Genomic DNA, 25,746 nt, shown 5'->3' with positions numbered 1-25,746 from the left:
AACGCCTCTGTAGATGTATCTCCTGCTCACATACGCTGTAGGGAGTAGGAAGAGAAGCTCCTTGTGCCAGGACGAAGCCCTCGGTGCAGGAGCTCCTCACACCACTGAGTCCATCCAGGCTTTGGGATTTGGGCATCACGGGGACCTTGTTTTCCAAAGGCCTGGTCGGATTTGTGCTGTAACCCTGCAGCACCCCGTTGCCCGTTATCAGCTCCACGGCCTTAACAGGAGCTGAGGCTGCGACACTTCAGCCCCAATTCACCTCAAAGGGAAAAGCTCTCGGACCACGGGTGCTGCCTGCGAGCGCTGCTGTGGGGAGCCCGTTTAAGAACCAGGGAACCACCCTGCCCCTGGTCTCGCTGCCCACGCTCTGGGACCGTGATCACGGCCCTGCAGAACGCCGCCTCCTCCTCTTTTATCACAGGATTTCACCATCCCTGCCCCCATAGCCATGCGCTGCCAGCTCTGGGTACACTGCATGCAGCTCCCCTGCCCTTTCAAGCAGGGCTGGCAACGAGCTGGCTCCTCAGGGATCCTTCTGGGAGGCTGAATTATTAATTGCTTTATTATTAATAATATTATTATTATTATTAATTGAACCACTGCCCTAATAGACCCGCAGGCCCAGCCCGGAACAAAGTGAGGCCGGAACCTCCCGCCCGAGGCGCTGTTTCCCGGCCGGACCCAACCCGCGGACGGACCCACGAGGGCAACGCCGCGGGCCGGCTCCCAGGCCTTCCGGCTCTCCTCCGGCAGGAGCGGCCTGCCATTGGGCGCGCTGCCGGAAGGCCCGCCTCCCCCCGCCGCACTTCCGGCGGTGGCCATGGTGACGGCGGCGGGCAGGTAGGGCCCGGCCGGGAGGGCCCTGAGGGGACGGGGGCGGCAAAGGGCGGCTGGGTGGGGGCCGTGAGGGGCTGGATTGGTAATTCCGGGGGCTGGGTTGATAATCCAGGGGGTTACATTGATAATCCTGAGGGGTTGGATTGGTAATCCTGAGGGGTTACATTGATGATCCCGGGGGATTGTATTGATAATCCCAGGTGTTGTATTGATAATCCATGGGGGTGTATTGGTAATCCCGGGGGTTGTATTGATAATCCTGAGGGGGTGTATTGACAATCCCGGGGGTTATTTTGGCAATCCAGAGGGTTGTATTGATAATCCCAAGGGGGTGTATTGACAGTCCCGGGGGTTGTATTTATAATCCTGGGGGGGTGTATTGCTAATCCCGAGGGGTTACGTTGATAATCCCAGGGGCTATACTGAGATCTTTTTGGGGTAAAATCATAAATAAATGGCATTAAACGACTCCCAAAATGCAGCGGATTGTCTCCTTCAGGCACTGCTCCAAGTGACAGCGGGGAGGTGGCAGGGTGTTCAAATTGCTCCTTAAGAAGTTAATTCAGAATGTTATAACTGAGCCTTCCCACCTCAGCAGCCCCAGACGACCGATCCTTGTTGCCATCCACTTACAGACCTGGTGTCCGCCTGCTCCTGCTGCCTAGCACGCCTGGGGCAGTCCTCACCGTCACACTTTCCATCATTTCTGTTCAGAAATCCAGCTGGGGTCTTGGATTCCTTCTCCCAAACCCCTCCTCCCTTTCTTCTCTGAACAATTATCTTTTACTGAGGAGTTCTGTCTAGGCACTGAGTTCCTTCTTAGGCCTTTTGCTGATTTCTAATGCTCTCAGGGTATCTTGCACATCATTTTCTGCTCATGAAGTTTGGAGTGAAAGCAGATAATGTAAGTGCACACAAGCAATTTGTTAATTTATCTGTTTCAATGAGCGTAGTCACTTTTTTTTCTCATTAGGTCTTGAGTGAGCTTTTTGAACCTTCATTTACCATTCTGTGGGGACCCGGTGAGTCAGAGAAATTGTCAAATTTCCTGTTTGCTTCTATTAAATCACTGATTGAATAGACAATGCTGCCTTCCTTTCCCCCCCTGACCTCAATGTCTACACATTTCATGTCAATTTCTTCCCAAAGCAGTTGGATCACCAAAAACGTTTAGCTGTTGTTAAACACAAGCAATGCTCACTCTTCTTCCCTGTCAAACACGGCTTGAAAAGGATTTAGTGAATGTGGTTTGCTTGAGGGAATGCCCATTTCCCTGGCAGATACCAGGTGCTGCTGCAGAGTGTGATGAGCAGCTCATCTCTCAGTCCAGTTCTGCTCAAAGTTCTCAAGAATCCTAAGGAAATAAATGAAAATTATTTTTTTTCCTTTTAATTAATGAAATAGCCACCTTAGTGTGCGCTATAAAACCAGAGTACATCCCAAAACCAATGAAAATAACAGAGTTGCAAACAATTCACAAACTTTGCCTTTTTTTTTTCCTTTTATCAAGAGAACGTAAAGAACACCGTTGGACTTGGGGATGCTCTGCATGAAGTACAGGAAATTATTTTTCAGTCCTAGATCTAACCAGACTCACCAAAACCTCTACCATTTTGCATTTGCCTCCATCTTTTCAATCCGGTGGTTAAACCACCCCACATCTCAGGGGCCGCACGCCGCCGTCTTCCCCAGATTTGCTTTCAGAGGCTGTGCGAGCATTGGACGGAGCCCAGCCCGCTGCCTGGCCCGCTGCCAGCGGGTAATTTAAGTCAGCTGGGTCCCCCTGAGAGCCCAGAGGGAGACAGAACCTCGCAGTCCCAGGCAAGTGAGCCCCTTTCCCAGGTAGGATTTGTGCTTTCTTCGGACTAAAGGTGGGAGCTGACAAAGCCCGGAGCCGCTTGCTGCTCGGCAGGCGCTTCCTTAGGAAAAAAAAAATGAGTTTTTCCTTGGTGCCCCCTGCCCCCCCTTTAAATGCCACCTTTTCATTTCTGAAAATAGCCGCCCAGTTGCTGCCATTTGTCATTTAAGGGACAATGTGATTCTAGGTGGCCGAAGCTAAAGGAGAATAGGTCTTGTTTCGAGAAACTTAGCGTGGTTTTGATTGCTTTTAGGACTCGATCTCATCTTTGCTGCCCTCAGTGCACTCTTGACCTTATTAGCTGAGCTCCGTGTTCCTTCTGAAATCATTACCCTGGCTGTCATGGGGTAGCATCCAGTTTTTGTTACAGGGGGAAAGCTCTTCTTAATGGATGTGTGTGACTTATTTTATGCTAAGCCTTTCAGAAAGTTTCCAGTTGCTTGTACTTGCTTTCATTATCAGTGCTCTTATTTCTGCTCTCGATAACCTGCTGGTTCCAATCCTGCATTTTGGAGGGAGAACTGAGAATTTCAGGTTTTTATTTCGACCTGTAAAGAGCAGTGGCTTCTCTCCTGCAGGTAATTTGATGTCATAAATGTTAAATGCCAAGAAAAATTAAGAAATACCTGCTTTTTCCAGTGTGAGCAGCCACATTTTTGAACACAGGTGAGAGGGGGGATCTCACACCTTGGAGCAAGAGCTCTGAGCTGATCCTGTTCACCTCAAATAAGGCGGTGAAACCAGTGCCCTCCTTGCCAACCCTCTTGTTTTTACTGCGACTCAGCCTTACCTGCCCTGAGGTGCTTTGAGCTACTTCAGAGTTTTATCTGCTTAATTTGGCTTTTATGCTTCTCCTCTTCTCCCAGCGTTTGTTTTGCAAATTAGCATTTCTGTTGATGGGAACCAAGTCTATTTTTTTTTTAATTTGTGATCTCATTCACCTTCAGATCACAGTTGTGATCACATTCACCTTCGCAGCAGTTTTTTCACGTCAAATAATCCCAATACTAAACAGAAAATAATTACTCCGTCAGCTTGCAGCATTTTATTTTTCCTTTGTCCTTTTCCCCAAAATATTCCTAAAAACTGAGCAGGATGTCAGACCTGCCCCGTTACGTCAGCAGCCTAGCAGTGGGTTCAATCCCATGGATGCTGTTGAACGCACTGCAGCATGCCTTGAGCTGATTTCCATGGCTTTTTGTTCCGCTGATTCTCATTTTATGATTCCTTTATGTCCGATATTACAAACTCCACTAAGGGCTTGTGGTTTCGTGAAGTAAGCTGGGACAGGAAACTAAAGAAAAAAATATTGCCTTAGGGCTGAAGAGCTGCAAGAATTCTTTCATCTTTCCAGAACAGCTCAGTTCGGCCAGGCATTTGTCTTTCTGAAACTTGGCTCAGCTGGGATTTTCTTTGTTCTGGGGCTCTTTTTAAGGCACCATTTGAGTCCCTTCCATGGAAAATACCTGCAACTGGACGACCTAATTAAAAAGGATCTACACCTTTGCTTGGCTGTTCCTTCTCACCCTTGTTCCCCTCTTCTGTGCAGTCTTTCTCGTTGCCATCCCCTATTTCCCTTCCCCTATATCAGGAGTTAATTACCTGTTGATTCAGACTCCAGCCTGGAAGCTGCAGAAGCGGGTTGCAGCTGCTGAGTGGGTTCAGGGCTTGCTGCAGCCTTCAGGCAGGCAGAGATCAGCCAGTTTGCCACGTTCCTGGACCTAACACGGACAGAAAGAAGAGAAAGAAAACCAATAAAAGGGCTTGGAAAGCTTTTCAAACAGAAAGGATTAAAGGCAGACCTTTGTTTATAAGGTAGATGAATAACAAACGACGCGATTAAGGAGTAAGTTGAGCAGGTGTAACTGGTTCATGCTGGTGAGCAACGGGTGCTGCAGGACCAGAACACAGCTGGCTGTGTTGGTGGGCTTGGGGGTTCTTCTCCACCAGCCCCTGGGGCAGGGTTCAGTCCTTGCAAACTCAACCTTCATTTTGCCAAAGAACAGGAAAAACCCATGCCCTGAACAAAGGTGGGAATGCCTCCCATCGCCTGGGGTGGTTTAGTGAGGAAAAGGGATCAGAAGAGCTCCCTCTTACCAGCTCTGTGCCTCTGCATTTTACCAAAACCAGAAGCAAAACCAGATTGCTGAAATTTGTCAGCTTCAATGCAGGCTTGTGAGAGAAGTGCCACTCCACCTGTCTGCTCCCGCTTTGGAAATAATCAAAGGTCCTAAATGGGAACTGGATATTTTTGATTCCAAACTGCCCGAAAAGCCACGCTGGTCGATGTCACCACCTGTTGTCCCTGCCCACCTCTTGTCTTCGGAATCTCACGAGAGCCTTAGGAGCAGAAAAGGACAACAAAGAAGCAGCTGCATTAAGTGACCAGCTGCACAAGGCAGTAGAAGCACCTCCTGCTTATCAAGCCAAAAGGGGGCCAGCAGCCCCGTATCTAAACAGCAATTCCCCAAGAATTATTTTCTGGGGGGGGAGTTCTGCACTCTCATGTTAAACAACTCCACCAGGCTGCTTTGTAAATCAGCACAAACCACACCGTTTCTGCACGCTCAGCACTGAGAGGTGGAGGAATAAGACACTGAACAGCTGGGCGCTGTGCTCGTGCGCTGCTTCGCGACGGAATGAGTTCAGTCCTCCTCCCAGCTCTCTGATTTCTCACTGCGGGCACACTCCCCGTGCCCCAGGGGAGCCGGTGCCCTGGCTGCCTCTCTGCAGTGCGTTACACAACGAGGCACTCTGTAAAGATCCACGAGTTAGCTCAGGAAGCTCCACAGTAGCTGGAGAAGAGCTGTGTGCCAGCTCGACAGCTTCACTTTTAGATCTTGTCACGTTTATTTAGCGCTAGATGAGCTCTGTGTGTGTGATTTTGTCCTAGCTGTACCTCCACAACTACTTTATACAGCTCGTTACTGGTCGAGCAAGCTGGCCTGCTCGCTGACCAGCTACCTGAGGAATCCTGTTCAAATCCCTGATGGAAATCCAGGCGAGCACGGCCTTTTCCACATCAGCTGTGTCCCACGACTAGTACAGCCTCTGCCATCCCTTCAGCCCCATCCAAGCTCAGTACTACTTAACGACCCCAATTATGGCTTATTATTATTACACACCTATCATTTTCTACTTCTCATGCTGTCCTTTTGTGTTTGAAGTACTGCATAAGTTGTCTGCCCGATCCCTGCCAGTATCTTCCTGGTGGAGAACTGTCTTGCAGCGCTCAAACTATCTGCAGAACAGGGAAAATATGCTAATACCTGGCTTTGGCTCTACATGCAACCCAAAAGATGTACAAACTCGAGGAAGGGGTTGTAACTGGGTTGCATTTCCTCTGAAAACAAGCCTAAAAGCTTGGAGGTACACACAGTGGGAAACTCGGTGACCTTTTTCCCAGCAAAGATATCACTTACTCTTTGGCCACCTAGGAAGCTGTAACATAAACTCCTCGCCTGAAGGCGATGGCTTAGCAAGGAGATTGGGGCTAGGCATTGACATCAGAACCCAATTCCAGGCTGAGCTTGGTCCTGAGGATACCTTCAGCTTGGGTTTCATTCACACAGGTTTAGTTTCAGGGCATTGGAACACGGGCTCACGCTGCTAACAAACTGCACGATTAACGTTGGCATTAAAGAGCACAAATGTAGGCTTCAGCTGCTAGATTGGACATGGGGCTCGTTTCAGTCAGATAACTGCTCTCTCCCAACTGGTTATGAAAGACATGGGAGATGGAGGCACAGATTTCAGGGCATTAAGCAAATAATGTGCTCGGAGAGAAAGCTTTATTCTGCGTCTCCTGAATGTAGAGGGGGTTATATCCACCTGGGATAACGCACAGTAATGGGTCTCTGGCATGTAGACACCGTAGCACGGGCTGTTCTAGAGAAATCCAAGAGGTTTTGTTACGATCAGAAGCAAGCAGAGACATATCCCAGCCCTGCAGAGCTTTCATTCTAAGCAGTTTGTACAAGGGACGGAATTTAGAGCAAAATGGAAAAGCACATGGGAACAGCATCCCGCGGCCCACGTTTGTTACATGGTGCTTACAAGATCCAAGCGTCCTGCTGGGATGGTCAGGTTAGCATTTACGTGCTTAAAATTGGGTACAGACATCAACTTTTGGAAGCCCAGATAAAGGATTCAGGAAAATTTATTGGAGATACTTCTGTATGGCGTTTGGTTTACCGGTGGTCTAAGGCAGGGGTAGGAAAAAGCATTTCCCAAGTTTTCAAGCCTCTGCTAATTTTCTTATCAGTAAAGGGGCCTGTTTCCTTTCATCTTGTGGCTCTAGGAAGACTGCTGAGAAAGGAAGACTCATGGATCTCACATCCACCGTCATCATCCCACTGCTCTTTGGCAGCCTGGGGCTCTTCGCCCTTTTTCGGCTGCTGCAGTGGATGCGGATGCGAACTTACCTGCAGGGAGCAGTGGTGGTGGTCACCGGGGCCACCTCTGGCCTGGGAAAAGGTAGGTACTGACAGAAGGGTGCCAAAGGCAGGATAAGGAGTGCAAATTTTGGTGTGAAAAGAGTCTCAACATTTGTAGAGGGGAATTTTATCCGCCCTCCAGTCGGCATAAACTGGAGCTCATCAAGGCAAGAAACACGCTGGGCCTTCCTGTGCTCTGAGGGCTCTTCTCTCTAAATCTTTAGAAAGCCAGGAAGTCAAATTGTTTCTGTAAAACTTCCCACATCAATTGTTCTGCATTTACTTTGGTAGGTGTATTTCTGGTGCCCTGCCATCCTTTCCCCTCCTCCAACCCCAAGTACCTTTTCTCTTGTGCTACAAATCCATCTATTGACATTAAAACTCTCGGCAGTATTAATTTAACTTTTCTTCCTAATATAAGCCACTTTTTCTCCAAATATATATTTTTGAGTGAGTGGTATGTTTTCTAATTCTGCTTTACTTTAAAGCAGCTTTGTGTCTCTCCTCAAGAAGAGATGATAGGAGTGTTTCAGGAGAGAGCTTCCAGCTGTGATACGCTGGGCAGATAGAGCACTGTATATTCCTGGCTGTTCCTTCCCACGGTTTTCCTGCTCAGGAATACCAAAGCCACCCCAGACCCTTGCTAGCTAAAAGTTGTAGCCTGCCATCAAACATCACGTGCTGTTTGTCTCTGGCATTCAGATCTTTTCTTTTCCTTCCTTCCGCCAAAGAATGCGCAAAAGCCTTCCACGCGGCTGGCTCTAGGCTGGTGCTCTGTGGCAGAGACAGCAAGAAACTCAAAGACCTGGCTCAGGAGCTTTCTACCGTGACCAATCACCGAAAGAACGTAAGTGTGGGAGAAGGGAAGGCTGCTCGTCCCGTGCAGCTGGGATTTCTGTTCAGGCTGCTACAGAAGTTAGAGCTGCTTGCGGGTTGTTGTGTTGAGCAATAGGAAAAATGCAACTCTGTGGTTAGGGATAGATATTGCTAGAGGAGTACACGGAGCTGACACGTCGTATCTTGTAAAAACCTGACAAAAATGAGCCAGCTGAAAGACTCCTGTTCCCTTGTAGTGGGGGTGAACACGTAACCGAGTGCAGAGTCCCCAGGCCCCCCTGCACCCTTATACCATGGACTGAATCTGGAGAAGTGACTTTCTTTGTCTTGGCTTTTAGTTTTGACGTCTAGTTCTGCTGGAAGTGGATAGCAGAGGCATTGATGGCTTCTGAGGAAAGATATGACTTTTGACTACATCAGATGCATTTTCTTTAGTAACACAATAGCAAACGTTAGCACTCAAGGAAGATCTCACTTGGTTTAAGGAACGGGCTACAGGAGCAGAAAAACACCCAAGTACAAGCTGCTTCTGTCATGTATTCCTATCAAGTACCTGCTGCACTCTGACTGCAGAAGGTTTGGCTGGCCCCTCCTCTGCATGGGAAATCCCATCCCTCCTCAAAGTCAGGAGCATGAACGTAAGCACGTTCAGCACCCCCTGAACATCTTTTTGCTAACTTTTGTTTACTCAGCTACACGAACCCCACACCGTGGTATTTGACCTTTCGGACACTAAAAGCATCCTAAACGCTGCAGAATTGATCCTGAAGCACTCTGGCCACGTGGACATCCTGATCAACAACGCAGGCATCAGTTACCGGGGCACGATCGTAGACACGGGGCTGGATGTGGACAAGAAAGTGATGGAAACAAATTACTTCGGTCCTATAGCCCTCACCAAAGGTATTTGTGATTCACAGTACAGGGGGACAGTGGCTGGTACCTTCTGCAGGCCACCACAGCTAAGCACAGCTCACATCCTGTTTGTAATTGTATTTGGCACAGAACAATACGAGGGGAGGAGAGTTTTGTTTTATGGGCAGGCCTAAAGTTGGTTATTGGGCACGATTGCACGAGAAGTACCTGATGAGAGATGATGCCTCATTTAAAACACCTCCTGACTCTAGTCTGCCACGAACTTCTGAAGTGAGATGTGGCTAGCCTGTCTGCTCTGATAAAACCTGGGGGAACTGAGTCTGGGCTCTAGGCAAGGCTGTGAGCTTCCTGAGGCAGGTTCTCTGCTTATACATAAAGTTCATCCTGGAGGGTGCGAGCTGCAGGAACTGGAAAGATGCACTGGTGGCAGAAAAGAGCAAGTCCTGCTGACTGCATCTGTGGGAGACCACAGCAACTGCAAGGCCTTTGTGCAGCCTCATAGCTTGCACAAATGCACTGATTCTCAACAGCAGCTTAGTAACAGTAGAACTGTTATTGTTATTCTTTTCTCTCTTGCTAGCACTTCTCCCCTCCATGATCAAGAGGAGACAAGGCCACATCGTGGCTATCAGCAGTGTTCAAGGCAAAATAAGCATTCCCTTCCGATCAGCATGTAAGTACCTCCACACAAGGTGGGGAAGATATTTGGGGGACCTGACTGAAGGAACAACTCCACATTTAGCTCTCCATAGAGCTGGCTGCATGCAGGAAAGGCAGGGCTGTAAATTATCCTTAGTATGGTTATCACACTAAGAAACCTCTGACAGCTGTTGAGGAAGACACGCTCAAATACAAAATCTTAGCCCTGTCCTGAAGTTGTTTCAGGATGGAGAAAGAGAATAAGGAATGTGATCCTTACTTAGAATTTTGGTCTTCTGTGTGACATTCCTATCTTAATATTTGAGAGTCCCAGTAAACTTCCTAGCCCTTACGACTGCTTTGCTCCCTAATTTTATTGCTTTTTATGCTTGCTGTTTGTCTGATTAATATTCTGTAAGTAGGAACTTTTTGGTTTAATAACTAGTGAAGTGCCATGGTACAACCAATACCAAAATAAAAGCTCGAACAGTTACCTTGATCCAGAAGACTCTTTATGCTAAATCAGATGTATCAAGAAATAATATTGGTGAGATTACTGGAAGAAGCCTTACAAAAGATAGAGAGAAGAGTATTTGGCATAAAAGCATCTGTAATAATTGAAAATTAACAGGAAAATGGAAAATTACACTGGAGATGGCATAAAACTGGTAGGGCATAGTGCTGAGCACACGAGAGCCTGGAACACCTCGGCTGTCAGGGCCTGCTGATGGTGTGGGTATGATTGCACCAAGAAACGTGTTCTGAAGAGCTGCCGGAGTGCTTACACCATGAGCAGAGCCCCATGGACCGGGCAGCAGGGGCTCAGCTCGTGCCAGTAGGTCCTCAGACAGGGCACGCAGCCTGTGCTGAGTTCTGCTGGTGTCAACCCTGCAGCTGTGGTGAGCAGTCACAGTGGTAGCAAACAAGCACACAGGGAAAGTGAGCGAGCAAAAGGAGTTGCCCAGCCATCAAACAAGGGGAACTCCTGCCCTAGGCCACACAACTTCCCGTGTGCTTGCGTGATCAGGGTTTGACTTTCGTGCAGCGAGGCCATGAACCTGCTCGGTCCATAGTGCTTAGCACAGGCAGGCCAGCAGGGTGCTCAGCAGCAAATGTCAGCCCTGCCTGCCTTTCCTGGGCATCTCGTTCCCCCAGCCCCAGTCAGTCTTATCAAACGCTTGCCAAGACAGTCTTCACGTCTCCTTTATCATGAGTGGGAGGCAGCTTGGGTTCACTCCATAATGCTTTGGCATGGCTGAGATATTAAGCTCAGGATCCCAGCCAGTTTCCAACTTGAGTATTTACATTTTGCCTTCCTAAATTGCCTCTCACTCCCACTACCTGTTGCTGCCATTCACTAAAAACAACTAGAAGCTGGAGAACAGCTACTGGGTTCTTGCTGAGAAGTGGTTGCGCTTCAGTGAAAGACCCATTCAGGGGAAGGAACCGCTCCTCAGCTCTGCTCCTTCCCCTTAGGGCTTAGCCCTTTTCCTGTTTTCCAGATGCTGCCTCTAAACATGCTACCCAGGCCTTCTTTGATTGTCTACGAGCAGAGGTCGAGCAGTACGAGATCGATGTGACGGTTATAAGCCCCGGATACATTCAGACCAACCTTTCTCTCAATGCTGTAACAGCAGACGGATCTCGCTACGGAGGTGAGATGTGATTTTGTGTCCTGTATCTAAAGCATCTCCAGCTCCCTGAGTTAATCCCAAGTGTGCTTGCAGTGTACAGCCTCTGATGGGGACAGGTTAGTCCTGAAGTATCAAAAGACAACTTTGGACGCAGGGTAGGAAGAGCAACCCCCCACAATTAGCCTTCATGAACAGCAACTACCTTGGGGTTACTGAGTCTTTAGGGTATTTTATAGGGAACATAAACCTAAGCGTTGTCTTTGAAGGACCTTTTTGCACCCTCCATTCATCCATTCTTCCTGGAGCTTGAGACTTGAACGCAAAGCTCTCTAGACCTATAATGTACACATCCTAGGAAATCTGCTAGGTTTGAGGGGAGACAAACTCCAGTTACTGCCCTGTAGGTTCAGCTGAGCAGTAGTGCGGAGGAGAGGTGTATCTGCTTCTCTCTAACATCAATTGACACTCAAAATGAGAAAAATGTACTGAAGCATTCAACTGTGAGCCTTATCTTCAGAAATAGACCACGAGGCTCGTGTAGGTGCAGCCTGGATGTCAGGAGGAGCACGTGCTGACTTCTAGCCCAGCCATGAACTCCACCTGCCTGTGGTCCCCTTATGCAGCTAGTGCAAAACCAAGAACTAGACCAGGAACCACGTGCAGTTAGCGCATTCCTAGGAAAGGTGCTGAAGTGTGGGCTTACCTGCTGACATTGGTGTTTCCTCGGCTTTGTTTTGGCAGTCATGGACAAGAACACCGCTGAAGGCCAGACAGCCGCAGAGGTCGCTCAGGTGGTTCTCAGTGCAGTGGGGCAGAAGAAGAAGGAAGTTCTCGTAGCTGGCCTGATGCCCTCGCTGGCTGTCTACCTACGAAATCTCTTCCCCAGGCTCTTCTTTGACTTAATGGCAGCTAGAGCTAAAAAGGAGAGAAAAGCAAAGGACTCCTAGAGCTCAGCTCGCTCTCGAGCAGTAACTGTAGGGAGAGGCTAACGCCCTGCAGTTGGCAGGGACATCAGCAGAAGTGCTCCTGCAGGAAAACCCTTTCTGAAGATGCTGCAACTTACCATTGCATGGGGAGTGGGAAGCAGTTTCCTCCACAACAGGGCAGGCCCACGTGCCAGAAGACAGCACGTAAGCCTCACCCGAAGAAGGGTGCTTGGAACAAAGCCCAAAGGAGAGCTGAGGCTGCAGGGGAGGGTAACTCAAGGCACACACCTCACAGGAGAGGCCAGCACCTCACCTCACCCCAGGCACACTCAGCTTTACTGGCTTGCTACAAATAAAACCCACCTGGTTTGCCTTCGTGCAGGCAGATTTTAGCTTTCCCCACCCCATGGCCCCTGTGAAATACGGAGCTGGGAGCTCTCGTGATCAATGTCTCCTTCCCACTCCTTCCAATCTTATCCGAAACATGTTGCTTGAAGTGGAAAGCTTCAGAGCCTCTGCTTGCTAACGTGCCAAATCATCTGATATGTTAAGCTAAAACTAATCCCAGTGCCACTTTTTAAAAAGTAACTGATGTAGAATGCAAGCTTTATTTGGGAACGATGTTATCTGCCTGAATCATGCCTTACTGAGGTGCAGCCATCCCACTCCGCACTACCTGACAGTGCAGTATTAACCCCAGCACAAGTTCGTGAAGAGGAAGCATTAAAACAGATTAAAACATTAAAACAGATTAAAAAAGAGCACAGCAAGGTATGTTGTTGAGTGTAAATACCCTGCACCTGATAGCACACCTGGCTCACCCACAGGCCTAGAGCACAGAGGTGTGATTCTTTAGATGCCTGGCAAGCAAAGAAGAATCTGTGTGTGTAGGGTGGACAACACAGGAGACAGGCCCGTAGTTCTCACCTGTTTTAAGGCAATCACAGTTGCCAGTTCTGGTCGCATCCAGTGAGGGGAGGAGATCTGCCTGACCAGGTACCACAGGCTTGAGGGCATTAAGCAGCCCGAGGAAGCGCCATACCCCATTCTCCATCCCTTCCCTTGTTCCCATGCAGCATAAAGCTTCTTCCTCCTAGAGGGACATGGCCTGCCCTGTCTGATCCCAGCAACACTGGGAAAAAAGAGAGTCTGGGCCGAGATAGTTCAGAAAGGTTAGAAAGACATAAATGTGTTAACTGAAATGCAGCCTACGTGTAGGGGCCTGGGCCTAGACCCCTGCTGCCACCTCCATGCACTTCTCAGCATTCTCCCTGCGTACTGCCGCGTATGTCCTGCCTGGGAGCACCCCTCTGATGACAAATAAATTACGTTGCCATGAACTGCATCCTTTGTTCTACTTCACTCCTCGCAGCCCATAACTTTGCAGGAAGAGAGATCATTTTTTCCTGTACAAAACCAAGGCATTACCTCCTCTCCCTCCCTACAAGGAGAGCTTCTCTAATTGTTAGGTGTGCTTTTCCTTTCATGTGCTGCACGTTCAGGCCTTTCATTTCTTGGTGAAGTGCAGTATTCCTGCCAGGCTTGTCCAACTGCTCTGTCATCCGATGGTTCAAACCGTGGCAACCCAGAAAGGATGAAGGGGCCACTTGGCGTTTCTGCCTGATCTTCCAGGGTGCTGAGGGGTACACAAAGCAGCAGACCTGAGGAAAAAAAAAATAGGGAATTACTGCAGCTACTGTGCACAGAATTACAGCTCCGAGTCAGATTCCCGAGGGTGCACACACTCCCCTTTGAAAGGAAATTCCCCCTTTTTTACAAGGAGCCCTTCCCACATTTATTTCTTCTCTACCTGAGAAGAGTGAAAGGTTTTTAAAGCAGACCCACCTGTTACGATAGCTATGCTGACTTCTTCGCTTTTCCTCCTGCAATAAGAGACCACAGGAAACTGGCTCATCTCTAATCCTGAAGCCTTTGATGCAAGCCATGCTCTCGAGGAGGCTACCGGGAGTTAGGACTTCTGGCAGAGGGATCAGTCCAGGCAAGGGAAAGCTTAACACAAGAAAAAAAATCCAGGACCACAGAGGTTTAGTGGGGAAAAAGAAATAGCCCTGACAGTTCTTCTGCAATGGTCAAAAAAAAAAAAAAAAAAAAAAAGAGCAGGAATGCTTTATGTGGCTAGACGAGGATATTTTGGGGCCTCCTGCTGTAGCTAATAGATTCATTATTGCTGCAGATCTGCCACTAGTTTAAAATTCATCCAGCAGACAGACAGGACTGAAGGAACAAGCAATGTCAGGGCTCAAAAAGTAGCTGCCCAGCAGTCTGAGGCTCGCCACAGAAAGATGAAGCAGTTGCATTTCTTCCCCTCCGCCTTGCCAAGGCAACTGTATATTGTTGCTATAAATAGAGATGCTCTGGATCCCGACTTCTTTTAACCTTGGAGCGAGGCGACTCACCCACTGTACCAGCAAGAGGCCAAGGCTTTAAACAGGGCCGTTGCCACCTAGAAAAGCCTTGATGCCACAGAAATTCCTCTAACCTGGCTGCCTGCGTGGGTGGTGAAAGGATTGTTCAGGACTCCTCGCAAACGCCACTTGCCCAGCACGTGCCCAGCTGGGACGCACACCCCGCTGACAGAAAACCCACATCAGCAGAAAAACGCACGTGGGAGCCTTTGCCAGAAAAGCCTGCTGCAGCCCGGAGGCGGGGGGAGCTCGCGCTGCCTGCCTGCTGTTGCAATTTGAAGAGATAAAGATAGAACCGAAGTTGGTTTCTGACCTCATGAGGCTGCCTCCCAAGGTCAGCGCCTCAGCTGCGGAGGTCGGGCTGCAGCTGGCATTTACGGGCAAGCAGTACACCTGAAAGCAGGCAGGTTTTATTGCAGGGCCTCGCTGCTGTATCCAGCTCATAACCCTTGAAGCCGTGCCAAGCTGGCCTTCTCAACGCAAGCCACACCTATTTTCCATCTGCTAGGAAGAGATTAGAGAAAGCAAGCCCCGTCTTTAAAAATTAACTGGCAGATCTCGCAAACCAGTAAACGCTTTCCATTCAAAGAGCAAGATTTTGACAGCTTTGAGGTAGAAGTTGAATTCACGCAGAAGGCTGAATTCTAGAATTTCAGGTAACACAGCTAAAAGACACAACCACCTGGCTGCCTTGCAGCAGCAGGCGGCTCCAGAAGTGTGTTCCAAGCCAGACCAGTGGACTCGCACAGTAGGAGCGCAGCTGTCCAAGTGCCAGTGGAAGTAAAGGAGGCAAAAGGTAAGAGACTCGACTCCCACCCTGGCAGTCCTCAGCTGTACATGTGCCAGAACATTTCAATGAGGACGTATCCACCTTGTGAAGAACTGTGCCGTGTGTTTTGAGCTGGAAACATCTCCCTTGGGCAAAGTAATAGCTGGAAGATGGCAGGGCAGCAGAGGATTTGGGCCCTGCTAGCCCCCAGCATCAGTATTTGTGCAGTTACCAAAAGAGATAGAAACACTGGGGTAACTGGTACGCCCTCTTCCAAGAAACACAACTAGTCAAGCAAGAGGAAAAGCAGCACTACAGCCCTTCCCCCAGCAGGCAGCTGTGAGGTGACATGGATGCTGCTGCCACATGCAGCAGACAAGAGGAGTACCAGGTCTGTATGTCAGCACACACACATCGTTAGCAGCACTGGAGTTCTCCCAGCAAAGCTTCCAGCCCCTGGAAGCACACTTTAAAAGGGAGCTACGTTAACAGTAACGAGAGAGCAAAATCATTTGAAATTCTCATCCTTTAATGGTCAATGATAACTTCCGGCTGGTTCTGTGTAATACAATTAAACAATATACTTAAATGTTTCAAAAAAAAAAAAAAAAAAAAGAAAAAAAAAAGCTCTCACACCCCCCTCTTTCCATAGCTTTCTTTCATCGGCACTCCACTGCTGCATTGGACTCCCATGGCCTAACATACATCTCTCCTTTCACCACACATCCAAATTCTTAAGTGTAACGAAGAACTGAAAAACCTTGGTGCACCAGTGATGTGTTATTTTAAAAATAACAGCTCTATTAAACCACCTCCTTCCCAGTCTCCACCGCTTCTCAAAGAGGAAAAACAAAATGTTACTGTGGGAGTCTTAATACGCTTGTCTTTGTAGGTTTCTCTCTTCCCTGCTGAAGTCATACAGCATAGAGTTCATAGATCTTCTTTACACAGTACACCAGGGCAGCGAGTGCTATCGTGTTATGCAGTCTCTTTCTGTGCAGGTCGTCCTTCCTCACCAGCACCACCGGAGTGGAGGAGGTGAGCGTATGCAGGGGCAGGCGGGAAAGTTTATAGGCGTCGTACTCTACTTGGTACTTGCAACAGGGATCAAACTGCCAGGAGATACCATAAAGGGTGCAGCAGGCCATGCTCAGGACACCGGCAGGCAAGGAGATGTAGTGAGAATAATCTACTGGAAGTGCCAGCGGGGTGAAGAGGCAGGTAGTGCCCGCTAACACGGCCGTCTTGTGCAGGCAGTTCCCCACAGTGATCCAGCGGGCCGTCTCGTCCCCAATGCGAGTGGGCTCTATCACTATGTATTTGTACTGCGCTTCCAGGGCCTGCTCCAGCTCATACTCAAACTGGTCCTGAGCGTTCTCTCCGTTGTAGATCTCATGCACGATGTAGCAGTCCGTGGAGGACAAGGTGACCCTGGTAACGGGAAACACAGGATTAAAACTACGGAGCTAAAAGACGGATTTCTCACCCACCCGGCTGCAAGAGCTGGAAGAAAAAAATGCCTGAAATCAGGGCAGCCCCTCAAGGTCACCCAGTCACTGCCTCTGCTCAACAAGCAGCTTGTTCAAATCAAGATCAGTTTCACTCAGCTAATTATGTTTTTTATACATGAAGTCATCCCAAACTGAGGCAATTTACTTTTCCTTACATCTTCCTAACTCGGAGGAACTAAGAACATTTAGAGAACACGGTATCTTGACAGCAGTCCTGAAACGGTTCCTCACCCTGATACCACAGGGGTTTTCCTAGAGATGCTGGAAATGCCACACCTTAATGCCCCCGCTGCATCAATGATCAAACCACACAGACTCAAGGAGCTTTTCCAAGAAATTAAGACCAGCAACTCATTTATCAGGAGGGTGAGTTGCACTGGAAGATTTTGAGAGGCAGCATCTTCATCTGAAGACGATGCCTTTCTCCCCACAACAACCACCTCCTTGCCACCAGCGCAGCTTGTTCAGTTCTTCACAGCAAGCCCAGCCTGCAGACACGAGAAGGGCTGAGAAACGTGGCTGGAAGCGAAGGTGAAAAGGGCAGCGGCGCAGTCACTCTGTCACTGAATGATTCATTCCCTCTGATGAAACAGGAAGCAGCAAGCAAGCAAAGATTTGTCTTTCTTTAAACCTAGGTAAGTTTTAACACAGAAGAAGGATGCTTGCTTTACCCCAGAACAGGCTCCCTGCTGACAGCAGGCTCACAAGGCTCATACATCCCCCCTCCGAGTACCAGCTCCTAGCTACCTAAAGAATCACATCAATTTCTTTCTTCCACCTTCTTCATGCACATCACCTTAGCTGCAGCTAGGTTAATGTAACAGACAACTAAGAAATAAGATTATGCCAGTTTACCTGCACTGAGAAAGGGTAAAAACTGATCCACTGGAACAAAGCAAAATCCTCCCTTCTACAGGGAAGAAGTAACTATTTGACATACTTGTGCTTAACCAGAACAAAACGGAGCACGTGGCCTCAAGGATAAAAATATCTAGCAGATTCCTTCAGCAGCAGCAGAACGAACTGCGCACATATTTGCCCTGATCACAGAAGACAAAACAACCTCATCCCAACAGTGTTTAGACCGTCCTGATGTTGGGAGGCAAGAGGCTGCTGAAAGGGAGAATGCATCTAGCACTTTCTGCTCCATTAGTACAACGGCACTCGTGTGCATGCACTGGAAAATAAGGGAGAGAAAGCACCCATCTGCAGGCTGCCGCGTTACCAGCCATTACCCTGGACGTGCAGCTCTGCTCGTGCTGCAGAGGGGATCGCGCAGTGACCATCTGTAATCAAGGAGATTGTTAAATTACAAGCTGTTGCCAGCAGTAGCTGCTGTTGCGAGCAGTGGCAAACACGTCAAGCAGCAGGAAATGGGACGCACCAGCTTCTCCCAATGCAGAATAAGAAGTGATTTCCATAAGGCTCTGGCTGGTACTTAGAAAAACTACAAGGAGAACTCCTCTTACAAGCTCGTTACTGGTTCTCCCTTGGCCTATTCACAGGTAGAAGGGGAAATAAAAATCCACCTGAATGCTGTGTATGCCAGGGGCTTCTTTAAGCCATCAACTTCCCAAATGGTGTCGGACAAGATACCTACAAGTCTTCACCTGATTTTTAAGGCAGCCTTTTCAAGAGAAGGCTGGATTCTGTAGACGATTAACTCTTCAAGCACAGGATGTGGTAAGCTCTGCTGTTCTGTAGTGAATTGGCAAGTATTTAAAGATTAAAGGACAGCACCTATACAGAAGGTTAATGGCACACTACATCTCGAAGTATCAGCTAGCATTAAGAGTTTCTGTACAGCAGGATTAGTTAACCAGGATTGCACCAGTACGTTAAGGACACAGCTGCCAATGGCGTCTGCCAAGGATTTTTTTCCTGACCAGAAGCATTCCAAGTACAGCTTCAGCCCAATGAAAAATCCCAGTTTCATTTCAGAAGATACCCTGAGACTCCTGTAAAATAACACCAGTGACTACGTGAGACCACTTGGAGAGGTGCAAGGACTCCAGGGAAAAGCTGTGGCCGAGGGGCATTGTGAAGCTGGAGGCTGATCCAGCGCTAACACAACCCTCCAGACAAAACAAGTATTTCCTGCGACACAGCACCTCCAGCTCTCTGTAACACCCAGGAACATGCAGCAAGTCTCTGCAAAACAGGAGCAGTTTCCAAGTTTTAGCAGTCCACCCTCCTAAACACGCTATTTTTCCAAATTAGGCCCTTAATATGGGGCTAAATCTGTCACAGAGCTGCAGTGGCAGCAGGCTGATTGGACAATCCCAATAACAAAGGACAAAGAATGAAAAAGTAGCTGCTCAAACAATGGGACACACAAAGAGTCAGCAGTGCAAGCAGAGAGCCTCCACTGCTCAAACAGAAGTAGCACAATTTAATTGCATATTTTTGTCCACGCAAGAACTGGCTAGCTCTGGAGAAAGCTGAGAACCCGAAGCAGCTGAGATGCAGGGGCTGAGCAGGGCCCGAGCAGCTTTGAGACCTTGCTGGCGTGCAGAGCAGGAGCAGGGACCTCAAAGCCCAGCAGCAGCTTCTCCTGACGCAGCCTTTCCATTGAGCACAGCAGCTGCCCATGAACAAATCCAACCAAAGCCGTTGGATTTGCTCAGACACTGGAGGCTACAGAATTTGCCTTGTGGTGCTTGTCATGCCACCCTCCAAAGCACTGACAAAAATGCAGAACTACGCCATCAATTACAAGCTGGCACCCACCAGTTGTGAAATGTAACTTCTATGGACCTCCAATTTCCTTAAAACATTGGTAAATAACTGGCGTGAGAGAGGATCTAGTTCCAGAAGTCATAAAATGGTGCCGCACGTTCCGGGGCCCAATGTGCTGTTTACCAGACAGACCAGAAAAGCAGTCGATGATTTTATTCAATCAAATGCTTTTCCAGGACCTGCCTCCCCATCTCAGAAAATTAAAAAAAAATGTCAGGAGTTGGTACAACAGTTCTGGATCTTATCTCCAAATAGTTTACTGCAGCTTTATATATTCTATTCTTGAGAAATTTAAAGTGCCTTACTCCTGGTGCCAACCGCACGCATACATGTGGAAGGTGACGGTACCCCGAACGATTCAGCACAGCGAGATGAAATTTATTTAAAATCACTGATAAAATGTTGGCATTGCCCAAGTCAGCAGTAAGGAATCGGTTGCTAACAGAGCTGCTACCAGCAGGAGGGACCCAAGTGTCTCAGCTATAGGGCAAGCTTCGGATTCCACTGCATTATCTTCCTAACATGGGAAGATCAGAGAGCACCCGCAGAGGGGGACTGCAGCTGGCTGAGCAGCAGCAGCTCCAGCAGCGCCTCCCCCCCTCAGGGCAGCTCCGTTTGGCTGCCTCCTGAGAAGAGCCCGTCTGCTACAGGCAACTTTCAGCTGGAGAGTCTTTAAGGATGAAGCCATAAATACCCAGCTAAGGAGGAGGCACTCCTGCCACTTGCTGCGCAAAGAGCTGAAGTTTTGCCAGGTGCCAACTGGCACGGAGAGGACCAAGTGAACAGTGCTAAAAACAGGGCACACGGCGGCGGCCTGGCAGAAATCCCAGCATCTTCCTACCCCTGGGTGTTTGGAGGGCAGAACAACGGAGCCTCGGGAGTGTGCTGATCCTAATGGTGCTCCTCAATCCACCCCAAATACTTTTGGCCAGGGTTTCGAAGCCACTTTGGTTCTGCAGAGCACCCGGGGTCAAGACCAGAAACCATCTCAGTCTCCACGCAAAGTATTTTGTGTTTTTTTAAAGGATGTTCCTGACAACAGCGCTGCTCGCTGCACCAAACGTGCACTCGGAGGAGCTCTAAATGAAGACAGACCAGTCTGATTAGTACTTAAAAAAATAAGCGGGGAGAGGCTTGCAGTTGTGCGATAACACCCATCACAAGCAGCGCACAGAAAACCCAGTGCAGCGATGCCTCAGAGGGCCTTAACAGTGGCTGTGAGGGTTAACTGCAGAGAAAGCACCCATGGATGGCCAAAGCACGGCCTCTGGGGTCATTATGAGCACCCCAACCAAGCCTGGGTGAGTCGAAACAGTTGAGGAAAGTCAAAGCCAAACGCTAACACACTCAACTTCCCTCCTCCCACCTAAATCCTTCTGAGAAGGTCAGGATTAAAAATGAGACGTGGTCTAGCTGCGAGGCAGGGTATTTCCTCTGGGAATTCAAACCATGTTTGATCAGTGCCTTTGTCTACTCAGGACAGCTCCAGAATGTGGCATACAGAAAGAACCAACACATCCAAGCTCAAACACCTGAAAAACTGCCTCTGGACCTACTGCTGCCAGGCCCACAGCTTCAGGAAGGCTGTTTTAATGGGTTGTCCATGGCTGCACTGAAGCTGAGGAAGAACAGGAAAAGCACAGCAGAAAAGCAAGATTTCCACTCAAAAGACGTGCCTTAAATGCAAACAGGAGAGAAAACAGGGGAAGATAGGTGAGATCTTCAAGCAGCCTTGGTGAGGGAAGGCAATCTGAAGGAAAACCTCACCAAGCCATGCTGAAAAACCCTCCAGCCACCAGAGCAAAAAAAGAAACACCAATTTTAGGTCAACTAATGATTAGCTAGGCTAATGGAAACGGGTCAATCATTGCTGGAAGCAAACAGAGTACCAGAAATCCGAGCAGTGCAGGTAGCGAGAGGAGAGATCTCTTCAGGGGTGTGGAGAAGCCAACGCAAGGAGCAGCAATGGCACAAGAGCTCTTCTTTCTGCAGCTTGTTAGAACATCTCCCCGGGAAACAAACGGCATTCTGTCCTGTGTTCTGGCGGTCACCGTGCTCAATTCCATACAGAAACCCCAAGCACAATTCAGTGTCTGTTCTGTATTAGAAGCTGTTTTGCTCTACAGATTAACAATTCCCTTCAGACAGTCTCCATTAATGAGTCTATCCAGAATGCAGAAACACAAATATTTAGTTGCTTCTTTTTTTTTTTTTTTTTTTTAAACTTCATTTTTTTTCCACCAGCAGAGAGCCAGCTGGAGTTCACAGCCAGTATCCTTTGAAATTCACGTCCCTACATTTCAGTCCTGTAGAGGAAAGCAGGTTTTGACCAGCTACAGACTCCCCTGCATCAATGAAGTCATTTATGAAGGGAGAGAGTCTGCACAGACAGTGGCTGAGCTTTTTTATTTTATTATTAAAGAGAAAGCTGGTCGAGTCTAACACCAGACAGTATTTTATTCACTACCAAACCTCGACACCACCTCCCAACACACTGATGTCTTTCTAGACGAGCTGGCTGACGACTCTAAAAATACCTTGAAGCCGCCCGTTTCCGAGGAGAGCTGGCTGAGCGCACTCAGTTCAAAGGAACGCGTCTTGGGGCAGGAATCCCGCCCAATGTAGGAAAATTGTGCTCATTTTATGAAAAGCCTACGTCACCAGCTGATGACATCAGGCCCGCCAGCCCCACCGTTCCCACACCTCGCACTGCCAGCAGCCAAACGAGCCTGGTAGGTGTGATTTAGAGTTAACCACCGATCAAGAGGCCCAGTCACGCGCATCTCCGGGTCTGCAGCTGCGAGGAAGGCAGGAGAGCTGCCTTGCTGTCACCACCTGGCACCAGGTAACAGCAGGAGCCGCGCGGGAGGCCACCTAACAGAGCCCCCGTCCCCTGATAAGGGTTGTGAAAGAGTGGTGTAACAGTCACGCAGATCACCTGCTGCCCTACTGTGTCACTTCGGTGCTTTCTTACGCCTAGCGACGTGCTTCTCGTTGTAGGAGGAGAATAATGCACACTGAATGCTCCCGAAGCAGCTCATGTTTATGAACAAGTGGTTTGGATCATAAGATCAAGAGTAATCAGAGCCTAAAAATCCCCACAAACTGCAATTACGTTCTACAATTAACTTACTGCATAGCTCGCAGACTAACTTAACAGGTAACAACTCACTTTTAAGTCTGCATCAATTTTCATCCAGGCAGATTAATTTTCACTGAAGGCGAGTGCTCTTTTCCATATTTTTTCTCCACTTCTCCTGAGAGCGCAGCACCACAGCGTGAGAACTCCTCGCCTCGTGCCTTTAGCACTGGGGCAGGTGCCAGCAGTGGGTGCCGTTTTCCCACCCTGCCACCGAGCTCTGTGGCTTTCGGAGCTGTTTATACAACCTAGGCTGATGTAGTGATTCCATCAGCTCTTCCAATTCAATTGCTTTCAGATCCCCTCGGCACAGGCAGCGTTTCTGTGCTTCAAAGAACATTAAGGGCTACCTGCGACTCCCCACGGCTATGTAGATTCAGCACCACCAAATACAGTCCCCTTGAACTACAGCAAGGGAGCAAAACGAGGCAAAAACAACAACAAAAAATAAATCAAAGGGATATCACGGTCACTAAGTAAGGCGGGAAAACAAAAGAAAACATCTCCTCACAATGAAAACGCAGCTGCTCGCAGCAGCTGCCGGTTACATCAGTCAGCCCTAGGGCAAAACGGGGAAAAATGCCAACGTAAGGAGCCACGGGATTTAGGCAGACGCTTTAAGCAGGTAAAGAACCACGCGCACAGCCCTCAGAACAGCTCAGCACGCTCTCCTCCCGTCCCTTTTTCCCCCCAGTCCTTAAAGCCAGGGTCTCAGCTCCCCCACAGATATCCCCTGGGTATTTCCAGCCTGTCCTGGCACCCTCTGGGTGCTGCGGGAGCCACAAAAAACGGAGCCACCGACCCCGCGAGCTGGCAAGCGGCGAACACCGCACCTCGGGCGGCCACCCCCGGCAGGAGGTCACCCTGGAGGAGCCGCCGGTGCCCTCCCCGCCTTTATATTTAAAAATAGCCTCGCCACGAGCCTCCCGGGGGCCGGCCGGCTCTGCCCGGCCCTGCCTCCTCCGCCCGGGCCCCCGGTCCCGCTCTACCCACGCGGGAACAGCCGCGGCCGCCGCCGTCCCTTAACGAGCCCGCTCCTTAGAGCTTCCCTTACCCCTCCCCAAGCCTCGGGGCCTCCCCTTGAAAGCCCGGGGCCGGTCCCGGGGGCACCAAACCGCCCCCCCCCCCTCCCCCTCCCCCATCTCCGGGCTCCCCTCAGCGAGGCCGCGGCCTCCCCTCAGCGCGGCCCCGCTCCCCTCAGCGCTGCCCCCGCCCTTGCCGCGGGGTCGCGAGGAGCCCCGAGGGCCGCAGCTCGCTCCCCACCGCCTCCGGGCATCCCCTAAAAACCCCGGCTGCCCCTAAAGCCCCTGCCCGGCCCCGGCCTCACCTTTCCCGGCCGCCGCCGCCGCTGTTGGTGCCGCCGGGGCCACCGCGCCTCCTTCCCCACGCCGCCATCTTGGAGACACTCGGCTGGCAAATGTCTCCGCCAAAGGGCCGCGGGCCCGCCGCGCTGCCCGACGGGAAATGTAGTCCGCGGGGTGGGGGCCGGAACAACTCAGCGAGCGCGGGGGGCAGGCGGGTGAGGACTACGAGTCCCACAGTGCCTCGCGGCACGGAGAGGTGGGTTGCGCGGGGGATTCTGGGAGTTGTAGTCCTCTCCTCAGGTGGAGCGGCCCGCCGCCCCGCCATGAGGGTGGCGGGGTGGGAAGGGGGCAGGGGGCGTCGTGTGCCCCGTGCTGAAATTTGGGGGAGATAGAAGGGCCAGGGGAGCCGTGCTAGCCCTCAGCGGAACCCCCTAGAGAAGGAATTGGGTTTTGGGGCTAAATGGAGCCAGTTTGTGCCGTGCCAAGCACCCCCAATGTGTCCCCTGTGAGGCGGGACGGCAGTTCCTAAATAATCACCTCAGTGGAAAACAGAACACGAGTTTGGGCGCACACGGGTGTTGGGCACACACATTTGTTGTTCACACACGGTTGTTGTTCACACACATTTCTTGGGCACCCCACACGCCTCCCCTCAGCCTGCAGGCTGCCCAAGCAGAGCTGGGACCTGGCACACAGCACGGCCACGACGTGATCCCAAAACCTCCCACAGGACCCCCCAGTGCCTCCCAGGGCTCTCCCAGCCCTTCAACTGCTGCCAGGAGCCTTTTCCTAGGAAGCCTGTCCTCTGTCAGTCCTCCCCCAGTCCTCCCTCAGCAACCTGAAGCTCCCCAGCCCACAGAGATGCCCTCCTCCAGCCCAGCAGCCCCAGCCCTGTGGGGTTCCCCTCCTATCCCCCTCCATTCCCCACTCATTTCCATCGCCCTCCTCTTGCTGCTTCTTCCCCTGGAGCTATCAAGCCCCCAAGGAGAAGGGGAAAAGGAGCGCGTCCACAGGGATGTACATCTGAAATGACTGACGGGGCGTTTCAGAGGAACGGCGCTGTCTCTGCCAACTCCCCTTCCTTAAAAATTCCTCTTTTTGACAGCATTATTTCCGAATGAGGTAATGTGACCGAAGAGAACAGCCCCGTAGCTGCCTGCATCTCCACGGGCACGGCGAGGCTGTGCTTGCAGGCTGCGGGGCTGCCCCGCACCTCGGCTTTCTCAGCCGTAATTTGGGGTTCTGCTCTGTCGGCGGAGGTAAATAACGCATTTACATGAGCGAGAGGTGCTTGGGAAAGGCTCCCAGCCCGGCTGAGAGTGCAGCCGAGTGGCAGCATTGCTGGGGCAGGCCGGAGCGTTGGACTTTGTGGAATGTGGAATGTAAACACAGCGTGTTACTAGCAACAGCCCGGCTCCGTGCTATAACCCAAATCCACCGCGCTGTCTCTGGGGAGGAGCAGGGCAGAACCCCAAACTCCTTGCCTGCTCAAATTGCAGCCTCGTGTCGCTTGTCACACTGGGGCAAATCAGAACCAGAGCTAAGCGGTGCCCCTTCTGCCCACCTCTACCCCTTCGGATTTTCAGCTACTGCTGGTCCAGCCTCAGCCTCCGAGGTTTGAGCCCATCTTCAGGAGGTAAACACGCTGGCCGGGAGCCCCAGGGTGATAGCTCTGGGTGCTGGGCCCCGCAGGGAAGCACCTGGTGTTCCTCTGAGTCACCTGCCCGCCCGCCCTGCTCCCCTACGAGGGAAGGGCTCCACTAACTGGCTATTTAAATGGTTCGTGCCTTCATGTTTTCAAACACCTTCAGC

The 25,746-nt window shown here is 50.2% G+C and overlaps 2 protein-coding genes across 4 annotated transcripts; one reads left to right on the top strand and one right to left on the bottom strand.

The window, feature by feature from the left end:
- Positions 1-823: 823 nt before the first annotated feature.
- On the top strand, positions 824-13,376 carry DHRS7B (dehydrogenase/reductase 7B; the record flags this gene model as incomplete). Of its 3 annotated transcripts, none has more annotated exons than XM_084295748.1 (7): positions 824-843; positions 6,999-7,174; positions 7,866-7,981; positions 8,664-8,874; positions 9,428-9,520; positions 10,989-11,141; positions 11,862-13,376. In XM_084295748.1, the coding sequence occupies 7 exons, from the start codon at positions 824-826 to the stop codon at positions 12,065-12,067; spliced, it is 975 nt and encodes a 324-aa protein (XP_084151874.1). In that variant the 3' UTR covers positions 12,068-13,376. The 3 variants fall into 3 exon arrangements, with proteins under 3 accessions (XP_084151874.1, XP_084151875.1, XP_084151876.1); XM_084295749.1 differs by lacking the exon at positions 824-843 and adding an exon at positions 2,609-2,661; XM_084295750.1 differs by lacking the exon at positions 824-843 and adding an exon at positions 2,643-2,682.
- A 2,373-nt stretch (positions 13,377-15,749) lies between these two features.
- TMEM11 (transmembrane protein 11) lies at positions 15,750-24,034 on the bottom strand. The gene is made up of 2 exons (XM_084295998.1): positions 23,958-24,034; positions 15,750-16,672 (listed from the first exon to the last, which is right to left on the bottom strand). The coding sequence occupies exons 1-2, from the start codon at positions 24,023-24,025 to the stop codon at positions 16,156-16,158; spliced, it is 585 nt and encodes a 194-aa protein (XP_084152124.1). The 5' UTR covers positions 24,026-24,034; the 3' UTR covers positions 15,750-16,155.
- Between the last annotated feature and the right edge of the window lie 1,712 nt (positions 24,035-25,746).

This window comes from Netta rufina (genome assembly GCF_964035555.1).
Source record: "Netta rufina genome assembly, chromosome: 15".
Lineage (NCBI taxonomy): Eukaryota > Metazoa > Chordata > Aves > Anseriformes > Anatidae > Netta > Netta rufina.
Note: the sequence above shows the minus strand (reverse complement) of the source record. Positions and strands in the feature narration are given on the sequence as shown.

Coding starts and splice junctions, on each gene's coding strand:
- TMEM11 (XM_084295998.1), bottom strand. CDS start 24,025: ATGGCGGCGTGGGGAAGGAGGCGCGGTGGCCCCGGCGGCACCAACAGC. Junction 16,673..23,957: donor GGCGGCGGCGGCCGGGAAAG/GTGAGGCCGGGG, acceptor TCCCGTTACCAG/GGTCACCTTGTCCTCCACGG.